The following is an 18,700-nucleotide window of genomic DNA, read 5'->3' as shown; positions in this document are numbered from 1 at the left end:
CCTCCGATGAGCCACCAGTTAATGTCACCATCTCCGTGACGGCGACACCGTGACCGCTCCGGCTTTTCCCCTTTATTTCCCTTTCCTGCCCTGGTTCCACACCACGGGATGGCAGCACCCACCTGTGCCGCGTGGGGCTGGGAGGCAGCTGACTCCGAGCGCGGCACCCGGCAACAGCCCCTCCGGCTCGGCCTCGAGCCTGCAGTTACTGCTGGAGCTAAAATAAATATTTAGGCTACAATAAATAGTTTCTCACCGATGGCAGAAAAAAACCCCTGAGGGCCGAAGTGCTGCTCTCAGCCCCAGGGCTGGGGATGCTGCTTTGGGACTGTGCTGAGGTTTCTGTGGTGTAAAATCAGGCACAAAGCTTTGGGGAATGGAGAACGAGGGCTCCTCTTCACCACAACCTCCCCCTTTTCAGGTCAAACCGCAGGAGGTTAAAAGTAGTGATTGGTGATGGCTTTTCCCTGCGTTGGTGCAGCACGGAGGGAGGCAGGGTCCAAGGAAAGGGTTCTTTGCCTGCCTTCCAAGGAAAGGCAGTTCCCAGCTTTCCTTGGCCTTCACCTTCTGGCGTGTGTGGCAACAAGAGCATCTTGGGCCATTTTCTCCCGTATTTGGTTAATAACCCATTGGGAGGTATCGAGTGATACGAACCAATCTTGATCAGTGCCCATGCAGTATCAATCCCCACTCTGGTCATAGAGCAGCATCACTCTCTTTTTAAACCACCCCAAAAATACAAACCCTACCCCAAACCCCTGCACAACAGCATCATTTCCAAATACATAACATTTCAAAGGGATATTACATCTTCTCTGGAAAACAGAGCATCTTTATCCAACACACCCACAATCCAGGGGGGATGTCCAGGGTGGATCTCACAGGAAGGTCATTTAAAACTGTGGTTAAATCTCAGCATCTGGGCAAAATGAGGCAGCCAGAGGTAAAGCCCGACCACTTGTCTGCCAACCTCCATTGAAAAACGTCCTGTGATTGGAAAATCCAGGCTGGGAGGAGGAGATGAAGAGGGAGGAGAGGGCTCTGCGGTGGTTCCAGGGTATGTGGCTGCCAGAGCCCATGGGTGTGAGGTCCAGGGAGCATAAAAATAAGGCAGTTCTGGCTGGGAGGATGCACAACCCTAAAAAAAAAGGCAAAAAAAAAGGCAAAATAATAACTATAACCATAAGAATAGAAAGCTTTGGGGAGGCCTTGTTGTGGCCTTTCAGTACTTGAAGTGGCTTATAAAATTAAGGGAGAGGGAACAAGGGCCTGGAGGGACAGGACACAGGGAATGGTTTCCCAGTGCCAGAGGGCAGGGATAGAAGGGATATAAGGAAGGAATTTTTCCCTGTGAGGGTGCTGAGGCAACTGGCACAGGTTGCCCAGAGCAGCTGTGGCTGTTCCATCCCTGGAAGTGTGTCAGGCCAGGTTGGATGGCGCTTGGAGCAACCTGGGCTGGTGGGAGGTGTCCTTGCACATGGCAGGGGGTGGACTGGATGAGCTTTAAGATTCCTTTCAACCCAAACCTTCTAGGATCCTATGACATGGAAAAATTTCATGTCAACACTGGGAGCAGCCCATGGAGATGCCAATACCAACGGAGATCACAAGCACTTTTCCCGCACACAGATGTTGCTCCCCAAACCCTGTGGCTGGGGGAGGGAGCTGCACCTGTAGCCCTGAGCTCCTGAGGAGTTTGCAGCAGCCACAGCCAAGCCAGCACAGCTCCCTCCCTTCTCAGGAACACACTGCTCCCTGCAAAGGTGCTGCACACGTGTTCCCTCAGGGCGGTAGAACCGTAATTTATGTGCCTCATTGCTGGGGTTCTGTGCTCCTGAGTGGATTGGGGGGAGGGAGTGCTTTACAAGCACTGTTTGTTTTATTTACTGTGATTAAATTTGGAAGGGAAAAGAAATAAAAACCCACCCCAACACTGCAGTTAAGGCTGCAGCACCTCCATCGTGCCGTGTCCCGGGGTGGGCAGGTCCTGACAGCATGTGCGAGGCCGGTGGGAGCAGCTTCGATACCACTGGTTTCACTTCGGAGCTATCCAAGCTGTTAGCACTCCCTCCAAACAGGACCTGAACTGGATTTGGTCTTCTGCTAATGGGAAGGTGAGACAGGCTGGATTTCCACCTCTACTTCTGCAGGCACAAGGGTTACTGAGCACCTCAAAACATACAGTCACCAAACCAAGCTCTGCTTCAAGCCGTGCTGGATGGACTCAGCCGAGGTTCGCTTTCTTATTTATTTTCCTATTTCCTCATGGGAATCTTCCCAGAGAAAACAAGAGAGGATGGGAGGTGTTCATGGAAAGGAGGGGTTGAGGACCACAACTGCAGGGAGGTGGCAGCCATTGCTCACAGCATCAGAGCTGTTTACATCCCCGTCTGGGGCTCCTCGGAAGCACCACGGAAACACACTCCAAATTTCCCATCCTCCTTCTTTATATTATCACAATTCCTCTTTATACACAGAACCAGGCTAGTTTTGCAGTGTATGGGGGGAAAGAAACCAACCAAAAAAAGGGATTTCGAGGCATAAATAATATAAAAAGGCAACCATTTCAAAAACCAAGATACATTCATATGACACTACTACAAAAAATAAATAGTGACTCTCTCTGTGACAATTAGCATCCCCCCGTCACTCCCTTTCACGACCCTGCGGTGCAGTTCCTGGCGTCAGTGGGGACAACGGTCACTTCCTCAGGTTTCCCGCAGCTGGAGCTGACGAAGGTCCCCAGAACCATTTAAGCTGACTCCGGATGAACTCCATCTTGGTTTTTCCTTACAGTCCTTGGAAACAGGCTGCAGAATGAGGGGACTCCAGCTCAGAATGTGGTTTGATGTTTCCGAGTGCACACAGCTGTCGCCTGCAAAGCAAGAGCAGGATGGTGGTTGTTGGGGACTGGAGCAGATTCTCTCCGACAGCTCAACAGATCCAGACACCCCAAAATTCATCATCCAAGTGGGTGATGCTCTTTGGGCTCAGGCTCATTCCCACCATACCAGGCACAAGCACAGGGCTCTATCCAAGCACAGCACTGGTATCCAGCTGCTCATGCCAGCCAGGTCAGTCCAGCTCCCACCACAGCCCTGTGCGTGATCCTGCCTCTGGGATGGATCTGGGCCCACATGGATCCCTGCTCTTTAGGGAAAACCTTCCAGTGTCTGAAGGAGCCTACAAGGAAGCTGCTGAGTGACTCTTTGTTAGGAACTGCAGGGACAGGACAAGGAGTAATGGGCTTAAATTGAAAGAGGGAAATTTACATTAGATATTAGGCAGAAGCTTTGTGAGGGTGGTGAGACACTGGCACAGGCTGCCCAGGGAGGCTGTGGCTGCCCCAACCCTGGCAGTGTTCACAGCCAGGTTGGCTAAAGCCTTGAGCAACCTGCTCTGATGGGAGGTGTCCCTGCCCAGGGCAGGGGGTTGGCACTGGATGACCTCTAAGCTCCATTCCAAGCCCTTAACATTCTAGGAAAACTCCATTAGGCAGCATTTCAGAAGTGTGGGAGCCTCTGCGTATACTGTGGGTGCTGCATCAATCAGTCACAGCCTCGTTATCTGCTCCATGAGCCTCGTTTACAGGCATCAGTCCCAAGGGCAGGACAGCCACAGGCACCTGAGCAGTGCTGCTCCTGCTTTCCATGATGGGAAAGGTGGAATGATTAACCCTTCTCAAAGAGCAGCTCATCTGGGGATTAATTACTAGCTTCTCTGCAATAAATTAACCACCCTACAGCTGTTATGTAGAGTATTCCTGCAAAGTGCAAGGTCCTACACCTGGGTCAGGGCAACCCCAGACACACCTATAAGTTGGGCAGGGGTCAGTGAGAGCAGCCCTGGGAGAAGGACTTGGGGGAGCTGCAGTGTGAGCTCACGGCCCAGAAACCAACCCAGTCCTGGGCTGCATTCAAAGGAGTGTGGGCAGCAGGTGAAGGAGGTGATTCTCCCCCTCTACTCTGCTCTGGTGAGACCTCACCTGGAATGCTGCACACAGTTCTGGTGTCCCCAAAATAAGGACATGGAACTGTTGAAGCAAGTCCAGAGGAGGCCATGAAGATGATCAGAGGACTGGAGCACCTTCCCTATGAGACAGTTGGGGCTGTTCAGCCTGGAGAAGAGAAGGTGTGGAGACCTCAGAGCAACCTGCCAGGAGCTGAAGGGGAAGTTGGAGAGGGACTCTCTGTTAGGAACTGCAGGGACAGAACAAGGACTAATGGGGAGGACACTGCCCACCAAACACACACACAATGGAAAACTCTGTGTATAGGAAACATAAGTCATTAAGTAACTGCCCATAAAAGTCAGGTGGCTGCCCCAACCCTGGAGGTGTCCAAGGCCAGGCTGAATGAGCCTTGAGCAACCTGCTCTGGTGGGAGGTGTCCCGGCCCAGGGCAGGGGTTGGGGCTGGATGATCTCTAAGGTCCATTGCAGCCCCTTAACACTCTGATTCCTGGGTTCAGAGCCAGATGCTCTCCTCCTGGGATGCCTCACCGTCCGCGCAGTCCCCGGAGCGGCAGCTCATGCCGTCCCTGCAGCAGTGCCGTGGGGGTGAGGGCTGCTCCGCGCTGTCCCTGCTCTCCTCCCCGCACCGCGCGCCACACTCGGGGCCTGCTGGGGCCAGGCACATGGCCACCATGACGTGGGGACTCAGGGGCTTCATCTCCAGACCGTCCTGCTGGTAAGGTGCTCCGAGGGACACGACGGGCAGTGCGCTGCCGCCGAAGGTGCCGTTGGCTTTGGTGAAACACCTGCACACGGGACAGAGGGAAAGGTTACTCAGGGTGGCTCCTTTCCCCCCACCCTGAGAAAGTGCAACTTGTAAGTGTTTTACCACGTGTCAACAGTCAGAGTGCTTGGCAAATCCGGTGCAACTTGTAAGTGTTTTACCATGTGTCAACAGTCAGAGCGCTTGGCAAATCAGTATTAAATATATTTTTGGAGCAATCCTGATCTTAAGAAAAGGATTCTTCTCCGTTTCTTTTTTTCTTCCAGCAGACAGCTGAAAACATTCGAAACGCGCTCAGTTGCTTTCCCCATTGATTGTGACCCAATGACCTGACTCACGAGTCCATTTCTCCATCAAAGCAGTGCCATAAAACAGGTTTTCACTGCCAAGATAAAGAGCTCAAACTTGAAAACCAAGCAGCAAAGTTAAGTACCTTGGAAAATAAATACTAAGTGTTATCAGAGTGAATGCAGATTAGAAAAATAGATGCGGTATGATAAATTTAACCCTCCCTTCTCTGTGTGAGTCAGATTGTGGCCCTGCACTACGTGTGTAAGGCCGTGGAACTGATGCTGAAGTGCTAAATCAGTTGTTACAGCTGAGGTATTTAACCTCTAAACAAAAAGGAGCAGGACTTTGACACACATACCATTGTGGCACACAAGGAAAACACCTCAGTATTTGCAGCCCATCAACAACGTGGCCTCAGGCAGCATTTACATAAGCAATGCCTACGTAAGAAACCCCCCAAAATATCTCACTCCAGTGTGGTTTTAGACAAAACCATAATTACCCCAGAAGTAAAAGGTTCACTTGTGCAGCTGCCACAAACTTTGGGAAACTACCCCAAAACACTCCTTTGTGTGCTGCAGGGCAGAGATGGATGCAGAGAAAAAAACATGGAAATAAGGATGGAGAGGATTCATATCCACCAGGGATACTCCAAAACGCTCCCAACAAAGGCTGAACAAGCCTCAGTTTTTTATCTGCTGATACAGACACAACTTGGAGCTTTCTTCTTCTCTTTCTTCTCCCCAAAGGTAAATCCATCCCTTGCCGCTCTGCCCATGTGCCCAGCCCAGTGCCCCTTGCTATAGCTGATCACTGGGGGTGAGAAATGGGAAGTGCCATTGGGAAGTGCAAGAATTGCTCCCTGAGACCTGCCTGCTCAGGTCCTGACTCAGCTGGTGGCTCAGTGTGTTGCTCCAGAGGGATTCCAGCCCAAAACTGTGCAGAGCTGATGATCTATTGCGGGAAGAGGAGGGAAGATGGACTTGGACATCAGCAGTGCCAGGGCAGCATCCAGCAGAGCTGACTGACAGCAGCCAAGCTCTTAGCACCCCAGCACTGAACTCAGATGGATTCAAAACCAGGACACATAAGCTTGGCAGTCACAGTAAGGTCCTGCCCAAGTCTCAGAAACCACGTCCATGCCATTAAAAAGGCCATGGCAATGCATAAAAACATCATGCTCAAGGGAACTGTCCTACAGCCTTGCCTGAAACCTCGAGTCGTACCTGAAAACCTGATCAATACTGCCAGAACTCAAACAGCAACAAAGAATCTACCAACAACACAAACTTCCTAGAGGAGGAACTGGAGCGAGTTTCCCCTCCAGCAGATGCTTCATGTGCAAAGCCAAAACACAGGACAAGGGATCCCTCTGGACTCTGCTCCCTCCCAGGAGCCACGAGGATGGAGCAGCACCAAGCTTCATTTTCAACCTTCACTCTCCTATTTTGTCCTGCTCCTGTAACTGCCTCCAAAATCATTATTCCAAGTACCAAAATACCACAGAAGCCACTGAAGAATCCACATGAAACACATCTGGTCTTCAAACAAATCCGTTTATTAGTTTGCATTTCTCTCCGCAGAGGTTTGACTGCACTCACTTATTATTAAAAGTCCAGAGAAACCCAGTTAAAATGTTCACGTTTGCCTGTTCCTGGGGGTTTCTTCTTAGAGACACAGAGGCTGGCGTAGCTCTCTGTATTATTGCACAGGCTTGAAGGAGGTTTTGACACAGCAGTTCAGCTTTTTAAGCTTAAACAACCACATTTTGATGGAAACTAGCCATGGAGATCTCCATAGCAGAGTGCAGGGAGAGGGATGTGAAATCCCTGCTGCAGAAAACACATTTCCCATCAACTCTCAGTGCTAAGCCCCTTTAAACTATAATCTAAAAAAAAAAAAAAAAAAAGCATAATTTAGATGAAAAAGCTGGAAAACCAGACTGTTGCTCCTTGGAAATATGCATTTCAGATTTCTGATCAGAACACAGCGACTTTGCAAACACAAGAGATCTGCAGAAGTGTAAATTCCTCTGCAGCCATCAGGTACCTCAAGAGTTTTATTGCAAAGGCACCAGAGAAGAAAAAAGATCAGCTCTCAATCCTGTCAACCACAGGCTTTGTCCACAATAGCAAAGCTGGTCTCCAGGTTTCAGCAGCTTCTCTCTCTGGCAAGGTTCCACGAGCAGTTACGAGGGATAAAGTGCTAATTTAAACAGAAGATCCAGGGATTTCAGCACTGGAATAATAAAACCTGCTCCGAGATGGCTATTGCTGAAAACAGCCATGAAATACGCTGAATCTTTAGGATTCATTTGCATGTGGTCACAGTTCCAATAACTGCTAAATTCAACCCAAACCAGCAACAGCTCCAAGTGTTCAGTGGGAACAGGTCAGGGAGGAATTTGCGGTGCCAAGGCGAGCTCTCAAGCTGAGACCCTTCCAGAGGTGTTCTCACCTGCTCCACCTTCCTCTGCTGCCACAGGGGCTCGGCAGAGGGAACTGCTGCTTTCAGCACACAGGGTGGGACAAGGAACAGGTTGTCCTTCCACCAACAGGAGAGCAGGTGGAGGGAACAGCCCTTACCTGCACTATGAGGTTGAGCAAAGATGGGGAGAACACTCCAGCTCCGAATTCCAAACTGACTGCACTAACCCACCAGGCCTCGCTCCTCCTCCTCGCCCTGGCCATGCACCCAGCTCCCTGGTGTAACAATCAGGCACGTTCTGGTCCCCTCCATTCCCCTCTCCCATGTCCTCCTTCCCCTCCCCAGCACCAGGCCGGGAACAGAGCAGTCCCGGCTGTGCAGCTCTGCTGCCAAGCAGAGGCTAATGGTCCCCTCTGGGGTAAGGCAGCTGTAAGGGACAACTTGTCTCTCTATTGAGCAGTCAAATATAGAACAGGGATGTGAAAAACTCAAAGTTCAGGCCCTGCTGATGACCCGTCTGGGAGGAGCAGAGCAGTTGCAGGGGATGGAACCCATTCTCCCAGCTTGCTTGAGGAAAAAAACAAACCAGCAAGTAAAAAATTAAACGTTTAAAACTGGAAGGCAAGCTCTTAATTAGAGCATAACACACACAGCATGTTCCAAATTACAGCCAGGCACAGGCATCCTGGTGAGTGCTGCTGCACAGGCAGCCTCGAGAACACAGCACTGGTGTGTGAGGGAAGGTGCTGGGATCCCCTGGGGACCTGCTGGGACACTGGTCCAGGCACGGGGTGCCCAGCTCCACCTGCGAGCAGCAGCTCATCAACATTGCACTGTCACACATATATGTATGGAAGGAGGAAGGATTTAGAGCCTAAAATAAGTAAAACCATGACTATAAAGTGAAGGTGTTTGCTGCCTTCAACAACAGCTCAATTGTCCAACAGGAGTTGGACTGGATGATGCTTGTGGGTCCAACTCAGAATATTCAGATTCTATGATTAACTTCAACTCAGCTTCTCCTGAGGCACACCTGAAGGCAGCTGGGGATTTTAATAACACAGAAAACTCAAAGTATGATTGAAAAAAACTCCAGAATTTACCAGTCTGAGCAGTCCAGCACATCTGACTTTCAGTCCTATTTGCAGCCATGAAAAGAATTAGAGATTCAGTCAGAAGCCTGGAAGGATATTCTTTCAAACTTCCAAAAGTGAAAAAAACCTAATGATTTTTATTAGCTTCCTGACTCTACTTAGATGACAGATTTTCCCTTATTCGATACGGGAACCCTTTTTCCCATGAAGAAATGTACCCTGCACTGACAATGGTCGGCCAAAGCACTGCTGAAGGCCTGAAGAACCTCAAACCCCACATTTCACAAAGCACAGCATTGTGGAGGCAAAGGGGCAACTCCAGTTGGTTGGTGTTCTTAAGGGAATGGCAGGAAGTATAAAATGCAGAAGACCAATTAAATCCGATTTGACAGACTCCATATGGAATGATTTTGTTATCTCAAAACTGAGGAAAACACAGGAAATACGGATTTTAAAAAAATCCAGTGCCCAACCCACCTCACTTCCTAGGGAGCACCAGAGGAACGTGTTGAGCAAAGCGAGCTCCGGGCGTTGAAAAAAATCATTTTGTTCCATCCCACGGATAATCCCCAACTGCTCTGTGGGTCATGGAGCTCCCTGTGCCCTCAGCCAAGCCTCCAGCTCTCAGCTGTGGTGCGCCCCAGCTCCAGCACAGCACACAGAGTGAGTGCAGGTCACTCCTCACCTGTTGTTGTTGCGGCAGTTCCGGCAGCTGATGCACTCGGAGGGGTCAGTCTGCGGCACCGCCGTGTACAGCCCGCCGCCCTGCAGGAGGGAGGGAGGGCAGTTAGAAATCAAACCACTATTCCAGCACAGGACAGAGGCAGCTCAGCTCTTTGTCCCTGTTTTCCAACTCCAATGCCCTTATCAGTGTCCGGCTCCGCGCCAGGATGCGGCACGGCAACACTGAGCGATTGTACGTGGTGAGTGGGCCCTGCCAGTGTGTGTGTCAGGGAAAAGTAAATATCTGCAGCTTAGCCAAGCATGTGGTCATTTCCCTGGTCTGTTTTCAGCCCAATACGCTCAGGTTTAATTTAATAAACACGCTGTAAATATGTTTATTTTTAACGCTGATGACAGACCTGAAAGCTGTTCGTTAGCACACCAGGCGTGTTTGGGGAGACAGAGTGTTACACTTGGGGCTGATGTCACACGCAAACCCATCCCACTTTCCTGCAATTACTGCGATTAGATCAGTTTACTTCGCTGTACTGATTTTTGAACCGTTTCGTATTTGCACAGATGGGGCAATGCCTCAGCCAGCATTGGCTGGGGGTGCGAGGGATTTCGCGCTGTTGGTTTTGGCTGACAGGGCCATTACAGCCCAGCCGAAATGCCCAGATTAACACATACCTCATTGTTGGGACCGGGCGGACAGTGATGCCGGAGCCGCTCGGAGCAGGGAGGTGCTCCAGGAGGGAGCCAGCCTGGGAAGGCTCACCTAGCCTGTGGGGGTTCAAGTGCTAGGGACCTTCTAACAATCCCCAGTTTTGCGAAAACAGGGCTTATCCTTAAGGTTTTGAAGGAAAGGGAGCACTGAGGAAATGCCTAATTAGTCTTGATTGCTATCCTGGCTAGTTTCTCCCTTGCTCATTTGGCCCAATCAATGAAACAATTAAGAGTGTCCTAATGAGGATGGGAACATCCTGTTCCCCCGCACTGCCTCGCCCAGGTGCCAGTCCCGGGGTTTCTCTGTGGGCAGAGATGGTGTGACTCAAACTTTCTACAACACAGAAAAAAACAGAAAACCCTGTCACTTATCTGCAGCCAGAAAGTAGTGATCAAACTACTTTTTGTCAGACTTCTTTATTCCACCACTGGCCAAGGGCCCTTTTCCAGCAGCTTTTGCCCTCATCTCCTCAAGTTTCTTTTGCTCCTCATGGTGCAGAGGAGCTCCAAGCACCAAGACCAGTGTCCCCATATGTGTATTTCCTTCTTCCCCCCCAAACCAAAATATAAATAGGAGGGACAAAACATCAGTGCAAGCCCCCAGGCTTTCCCATGGAGAGGCTTTTGAGCACTGCAAATGTTCCCTCCCTGAAGTCTTGGGGAGACTTTCAGAGTTTGACCCAATGGGAGGTTGGACAGGTCTAAAAAATACAGTTTAGGCCTTGGTTGCTCGTGAAAACAACCAAAAATGGCCACTTCTTGCTACAGAAACAGGCCAAGGACAGAATCAGGTGAAGAACTGACTGGGCTGGGCTCAAACTGGAGGGAACTGAAGTGGCAACTACTGTGCAAGTGCTAATTTGTTGTTCAATAAAATGAAGTGCTTGTGCTCAATTACCAACACAAACAATAGGCCCATTTTTTTTCCCCAGAAACAGCATGGGTTATTCAGACTTCTGAACTTTTTCTTTCAGTTTTCCTGGGCAATGTTCACAGTTTTGAGTAAGTTTAGTAAGTTTGAATGCAAGCCATCTGTTTCCATAGACAATAATGAAATCATTATTCTCTCTTGGAAACGGGACACGTTTCAGCAAACGAAGTATTTTTCCACAGCACACAAAGGCTGGATCGCAGACTGAAATTAGTTTTTAATTTTATTTTCAATTTCAAAACAAAAACCCAGCCTGTCTCAACAGGCACAAACAGGGGGCTGAAAAAAAAAGGGCAGTGTTATTGCCTTGCTGCATTGCAAGATGTATGGGGCACTTCATGTCATGGAACCTCCTGCTCCATTCGTGCTTTGCCATAATTAATAGCATTGCTCAGAGTTACAGATCTGAAACAGGTGGGGGAAAAACGGGTGATCCATAAAGCTGCAGAATAAGCAGCTATAATTAAATCTATTTAACTTGAAGATTGAGAAATACCATATGTACGAGGAAAGTATCTCAGCCCAGTACTGAGGCATTCTCAGAGCTTACATGCTGTTAGGAGGAGGGTAGAGGCAGATTTCCCAGAGTAAGTGGAATTCTTGCTGTCATCTGATATCCTCAAATGAAAACCATGATGTTTGTATCACAAATATCAGCCCAGTTGCTTCCTCTGGGATAAGGAATTTACTGGAACTGGCTGTTATCAATGGATGAGTATTCCCCCACCCGATCTCAGTCTGCCTCCACAGCCTCTGGATAAATCCCAAGGTCTGTGCTGAGCCTCCTGCCCGGTGTAGTAGCTTACGTTCACGAGGTGATGGGGGTGCTCATAGTCCACGTGTGTCCTGGACAGGGAGTTGGTGTGTCCTGGGTACAGTCCTGCTCCTCCGTTCATGATCCCATTAACTCCATTGGCAACTTTGTGGTGGATGTGGGGACAGCCGTTGCCGAGGCCGTTGCCGAGGAAGGTGCCGTGGACGCTGCCGTTGACGCGGCTCGTCCCGGGCAAGGTGGTGTACTCGATCACCTGCCCATTGATGTCTGCCCCTTGGTACAGATAGCCAGGAGGGTCGTATTCTGCAAAGGATGTTATTACGGAAGGCACATTTATTGACAAATGAGAAGCTAAGCGAATGTCTCTAGGAAAAAAAGACACTTATTTTGCCTTTCTACAGCTTTAGTGAATTAACTGTGATAGCCACGTGCTTAGCATACAAACGCAGACACAGAAAACAGCCATATCCTGGAAAGCAGACCAGGAACGTTGGTCTGGAAGGCCTTGGCTGACGTCAATCACTATGAGAACGTCCTGACAACAGGCCATTTGTATCATCAACAGCTCCTCGGCTATCTGCTATGAGCTGCTTCCCGAAATCTCCCTGGGCTGCAGCTGAAGGCACTATCTTATCTTGTAAGAAGTTTTTTTTTTCATTTCTCTCTGTCGCAGAGTAAGGACATTTAAAAATTACTGCAGGCTGTGGCAAGAGCAAGGCTGATTTGTGCACAAGGACCAGAAAAGGCCAGTGCAGGTTCTGCTGGTACCAAGGTCTTGGTGGGTACAGAGCACCTTGCAAAGGGTGTTGTGCTCCTGTTCCAGCTCCTGCCTGCTAATGAACACGTGTTCCTGATTAACACTTCCCTGAAAGACTTGGGCACTGAACGTCATCTCACTGTGCAGGGACTGAGAGGGAACAAGGGACTTGTCCTAGTGGTCCAAATTCCTTTTCTTTCCAGATACACAACAGAAAGGGAGAGATGCAGGGTTTAACTCTCTGTGTTTAACAAGTACTTACAATTACACACATGTTCTGCCTCTGCAATCAGCAGAGACCTATGCAGGGGCTTAGAGTTAAACACAAGCTTCAGAAACTGTGCCCAGGCCTTTCCCACACTGTTGTCCGGGTGAAGCTGCAGCACAGCCCTGCAGGGATGCAGCAGGGCAGTGAGCACCAGTGCGAGGAAATGGAGACATTGCTGCTCCTAAAAACCCGAATCTCCACCCCTGGCACACCCAGAGGTACAAGTCTCTACAGAAATGCACTGGCTAATAACAGGAAACCACTTCCCATCCATAAAACATAGCGTGAGCATCACTGATTTTACTCTGACAATGTTTCCACCAGGCAAGGCCACCAAAGCCACTCACTGTGCATGGCACTCTGCTGCCGGTTCTTCCACAGGCACATGGCGATGAAGACGATGAGGATGAGGACCATGACACCCAGGACACAGCCCACGATCAGGTAGAGCATGTCCCCACTGCGCACAGGGCCGCTGCCGCTGCCCCCCGCGCGCTCGGGGGGGCTCGGCGGAGTGCTCAGGTCCCTCACTGGGTATTCGGATGCTCCCGGCGTGCGTTTCACTGGGGGAGCAGAGACAAGTTTGGGTCCAGTCACTAAATGCAGTTTCCACGTGTGTTTTTTCATTATGAGATGGGAATAATTGCTGCTGAGTTCAAGTCTTAATGCCTCACAAAGAAAGCTTCCAAGTCAATATTAAAAGGTGCAAGGAGAGGGCCAACTGCTGTTGGGTAATAGCTGGGAGAATGGTGACTATCCCTCCTGCTCACCCCCACTCTGAGGTCGCTGGGACTTTAACGAGCCTCTCGAGGTACACACGGCTAAAACTGCTCTAACTCCCGACTTGAAAGAGCACAAATCTTTCCACTTCTGAGGTCAGGAGAAACCACAACATGCATTTCTCTCGCCTGGCCTCCGCCAGATGACCTACTTTTATCTGCCGTGAACCCTGCTAACCCTGTTTCCAAACCATACAGCTGAAGACACCGAGAGCTGGACAGAAAACCCCTGAAAGCAAGATGCTAGTTTAACCCAGGAGTTACATTTACATTAGTTTCCAGCACACCACAGCTCAGATTCACTTCATTTGACACTAAAAACCTAGAAGAAGTGCCTGGATTAGGAATGAAGCTGATCAGAGAGACACAAGCTCCTCCACGCAGGGTCGCTGGATGAGCAGGATCACCCCTACAAGCCTGGGGAGATGCGTGTTAAGGAAGAGGCAGTGTGAATGACAGATTACATCTTGCCAATTTTAAAATTAGGGAAGAAAGTTATATTCCTTGCAGGAGGGAGACCAACTGTGCGTGCAGCCCTGAAGCCCTGCAGCTCCAGTCCTTCCTTCAAAGGTTTCACTGCTCACTTTGCTGAATTTTGATGCTTCCGCTCCCAGAGGGCTCTTTTCTTTTTTTTTAAAAAACATTTTTTCATAGCACTGCATTTGAAGTTTACTGTCTGCATTTTCCCTTTACAGCCTTACTTGGGTTTAGAGATTAAAGGAGACAGGAATTCATCACAAAATAAATGTGACTGCCATATCTGACACTTCCCGAGAACAGTACAAACTTTGTGCCAGAGGCATGTGGGATTAGGGATGGAGGCAGCCAGCACAACCATCAATTGCTGTGCTCTGCACTTATACAACGTGTCACAGAGCCCTGAAGACATAAAACAGACATACAAATCAATTCTGTCATCTTCAGGCGCATGGTTGTCTCCTGAGGAGAGGCTATCAGCACCCACCCAGCGCAGGCACAGCGCTGCATCTGAGCGCCGCAGAGCTCTGCCGAGAGCCTCGGCAGCACCACGGATCACTTTCCATATGTTCAAAACAATCCCAGCTTGGGAAGACAAAACAATCCTCCGAAACATTCCAGCAAATTACGCTCATCATCGCAGCTGACTTTGTGCTGCACGGAAAATTCCCCGCGGTGGATGTTTTGTGCCCCCAGTGCTCGGCCCTGCAGCCTCACCTTTGGTCTCACAGATCATCACGTTGCTGTACTCACTCTCCCCACCCTCGTTATAGCACTGCATCTTAATGTCGTATGAAGTTTCAGGCTGCAGGTGATTTATCAGGTGCCACTGCTTCGTACCTGGGGGGGAGCAAACAAACCAGCTGCAGTTCAGTTACTCACATGGGTCAGAGGGAGGGATGAGCGTGTCACAGTGTCCTTCTCAACCAAATGCAGGGGCATTGCAGCCTCTCCTGTTAGCACAGAAGTGTTTAGTAACAACGTAAGGACTTAGCTGAAATCATGAGTGCCATCCCTGTCCGTGGCAGGGAGTTGGAACTAGATGATCTTTAAGGACCTTCAAACCCAAAGCATTCCACGATTCTGTAAGACTCACATTATCTTGCAAAAGAGATTCTTAGAACTTTCTGATGAATAAAAATTAGATTTTTTTCAGTATTTTCAATTGTTTTTTTAAAAAAGATCTTTCTCTACAAAAGCCACAAGTCACTGAACTCCAAAAAACAGACAGCCAAGTATCCACATCTGTGTGTTTAAATTCCACAGCTGCCCTGTGCATCCTACACATGGAAGTGCTGCACGGATGGGTTTAGGGTGGGTCATGCTGCCTAGGTACAGCACACAGGGCAAATAACAAGGAAAACTGGGACAGAGAACAGATCCAGCTTGGGACAGGGGGGAAACGTGGCAGTGACAAGAGCCTCTCCCAGGCTGCGAACCCCAAGGTGCGAGGCAGGACTGGGGCAGTGTTTGCTGCAGGAAGGACACACCTGGGTCGCTCTGCTTAGTCGAAACCACCCGTACTTGAAGGTGCATTTTCCTGAGCACACTGGAGGCCATGAGGCCGTGTCGGTGCCGCCGAGCAGCCCCAGCCAAGCAATCTCCTCTAATAGGATGGTTCTGTCATCTCTGGCCCCTGGCCAGCATTTCATTTAGACACCCTCCTGGAGCACTGAGCACTTTGGTATAAATCACTCCAGTTTTTACTTTCACAGCCTTGTGACAAATTTTAATAAACAGCCACCTTTTTTTTTTAATTTTTTTTTTTAGGGAGTTTAATTAACTGTTTGAGCGCTCTTAATCCCTCTTGGAAAATACCACCTTGAACTGTTTCCACTGTTTCTAAGGAACTGTCATACCACCTACTGATTTAAGCATTAATAAAAAGCCTCGAGTCTGGTCAGCTGGCAGGGGCTGCTCACCCCTCCGGGACCCCAGACCCAGAGAAGGGACTGAGCCCTTCCCAGCCCTGGAGGGCAGGGGTGCCCAGAGGGTAAGGGGCTCTAGCCCTCGCCCGCTGAGCATCCCCGGGATGGGAGACGAGCTCTGGCTGGGGCTGAAACCTCCTTGCCCTGAATCGCACGTTTTCCCAAGATTCAGACTCGGTTTTCCCGGCGCCCCCACCCCCAAGCATTCCTTTCGGTAATTACTACACCAGGTTTTAGGTTTCCGCTTCAAACCATTAGTGGAACTGGAATCAGTACAGGCACTTTAACTGTCCTCTTCGTGCACCATTAGCAAGGGAAAACATTTAAACATCTGACATCAGACTGCATTTACATTCAAAATTCAATCTCCAGGACCCTTGAAACTCAGAAACAGAGAAATTCAGACCAGAAACAGAGAAATTCAGACCAGAAACAGAGAAATTAAGCCCATGGATGGCTGGGTTTGCTTTGCTTTTGCTCAAAGCTGCTGAGAGATACTGAGGAGCCATCAGAGACAAGATTTTTGCTTGTTTTTGTCTTCAAATAAAATATGATTTTGCCTGTAGCAGCATTTATAAGGGGGAAAAAAAGTTTTCTGCAGAGTTTTGAATGTCTCGAAAGACAAGACTTAACAGGAAGCAGTGAGGAAAGCCTGCGGCAAGCACTTAGCTAACACAGGCATCACAACACTTTTTCCACAACTCTGCAGTCATTTCAAGATAAAATTCCCTGTCAGAAAACAGACAGATTAATTCAAAGGTAACAGAGGGGGGAAAAGTGAAGAACAAGTGATTTATGGCCAAAATACCTTAAGTCACATGTTTCTCTACATATTTCACATCAAGTGCTTCCAATCACACTTTAATTGAAACTGGTTCTCTCTCTTTTTTTCTCCCCCCTGAAAAGTTAATTTAGGAGAGGCTCAGTAAAGAAATGTTGAAGTTTAAATCTTTCCACCGAGTGACTTCTGCTCAGGCTCTGGCAGAGCAGAGCAGCTGCTAATGGTTTCAGACTGCCACAAAGAGTTCAATACACACACGCTCTGAAAAAAACCCGAAACAAGCTGATTTCACAGCACAGTGGAGCCCACTTAAACAACTAACTGCTCAGTGTATAAGGTTTATAAACACACCAGTTCTGTCTAGCAAAGGCTAAAATACATTTGCAGATGAAGGTGCAGCCTGCATAAGGTTCTTTAAAGCAAACCTCTGAGCCTTAACTCTGGATCTGTAACAGCTTTATAGTGTGCAAAAGCTTATGTCATGCATCAAAGTACTATGTGGAGTATTGTCTGGCAGGGGAAAATTTTCAAAATAAAGGCCCATTCCTCTTGTAACTGAAATAAATGAGGGGGAAAAAAATAATTAACGTCATCGGGCCAGAATGAGATCACTGAGTTTACTCAGCCCAAGCAGTAAGGACATTAAGTAAAATATTTTTAAAAGGGTTTTCCACTTCTGGACTAATATAGACATTATCTAATAACTTCTTCCAGGAAAATTATGATCTAATATGCACAGGAGAAAAAAATAACTTGATTAAAAGGCAAAATCAAGCACAAACATACCTGCATTTGCAGTGTGCTGCAGCACTTGAGGCTAAAAGCAACTTCCTTATAGCAGGAGAAGTGATTAGGCAAGGTAAGAGGAGAGAAGGGCAATTACACACAAGGCACTACCCAGCTTAGAAAGTCCATGCTAGGGTGAATAATTTTAAAAGGCAGCTAGTTATTAGTGCAGTCTGTAGCCCAGATGTGCTTGCCCTGGGTTAAACCTCATTTATGCTGCTCTCTCTTTACACAACTCAGAGCTACACCCGTTGAAACAGACCTGCAGTGAGGATTAGCAGCCATGTAACAAGCCAAACTTAAACCCAGTATTTAGCTCTCAAGTTTCCCTGTAGAAGAGGCTCCAGAAGGAAGAAACCAGCTCATGTGTGGGCAGAACCTGATGTTGGGTAGTTGAGATAGATTGTGAAGACTCTGCTTGGGAAAGGCAGTTTAGATTTCATATAAACACAGCCACCATGGCTACAGGAGCCCTTCCCCACGGAGCAGCACGGGGAGCACGCCCCCCACGTACCTTCCACAATGTCCCGCTTGTAGTCACTGTCGTTGTCGCTGTCCGTGGGCCGGTAGTAGATGTAAAAGCCTTGGATGGGTGTGTTGTTGTTGCTGGATGTAATGTACTACAAGAGAATTTTAAAGGACTGTGTTAGAGAAGGGACATTTTAACTGAGTCCTGCTGAGGTGTCACCACTGAGTATCATGTCTTCACTGAGTATCGTGTCATCATTGAGTATCTTATCCCCTGGAAATGTGTCTGGTTTCAGTAAGGTTGTGCAAGTGAGGTGGCTGAACTCCTTGGAGCAGCTGAAAAAAAAGGAGTGTAGGATGGGGGCAAGAGACTGAGCTGGGGCTGACACTTTCCAAACCCTCAATTAGGGTTTGACCATGAACGGCCTGAAAATTTGCCTTTTGATTAATTAGTGGAAATGGAAAAGTTAAAGCCATTTTTACTTCAGAAAGAGTTAAGGTCACTCTAAAATTCAGCTCAAGAACCTGTAAGTTATGCAGCCTCCTGAGGAACTAGAGGTTATTTTAAGTTTATTATCCTTAACATCTCTTAAGGCTGAGCTTGCAGAGCAAACTAACACTGGGAACTCTACACATTAAATCCTCCAAAGTATACCAGGGGGTTGGATTTCAAAACAAGAGCAAAGAATTTCTGTGGGTTTCAATAAGGACTTTAAAGTACTTGTTTACAATAGACGAGGTAACAGGGGAAAGGAAAACGTTTCTCTAACATGAAACCTCCCCTGGATGCGAGGGAAGACGGCGGGTTTGAAAC

At 48.6% G+C, this 18,700-nt stretch overlaps 1 protein-coding gene across 1 annotated transcript in view; it reads right to left on the bottom strand.

Annotated features, from left to right (window-relative positions):
• Positions 1-2,708: 2,708 nt before the first annotated feature.
• CDON (cell adhesion associated, oncogene regulated) overlaps positions 2,709-18,700 on the bottom strand; it is a 37,268-nt gene continuing 21,276 nt past the window's right edge. Inside the window, 7 exon segments of the mRNA XM_009080653.1 lie at positions 2,709-2,875; positions 4,501-4,757; positions 9,233-9,312; positions 11,674-11,945; positions 13,015-13,230; positions 14,641-14,763; positions 17,933-18,038. Coding sequence (XP_009078901.1) covers positions 2,709-2,875; positions 4,501-4,757; positions 9,233-9,312; positions 11,674-11,945; positions 13,015-13,230; positions 14,641-14,763; positions 17,933-18,038 — 1,221 coding nt within the window.

This window comes from Acanthisitta chloris, unplaced genomic scaffold (genome assembly GCF_000695815.1).
Source record: "Acanthisitta chloris isolate BGI_N310 unplaced genomic scaffold, ASM69581v1 scaffold8748, whole genome shotgun sequence".
NCBI lineage: Eukaryota > Metazoa > Chordata > Aves > Passeriformes > Acanthisittidae > Acanthisitta > Acanthisitta chloris.
This window is presented reverse-complemented; position numbering and strand designations above follow the sequence as displayed.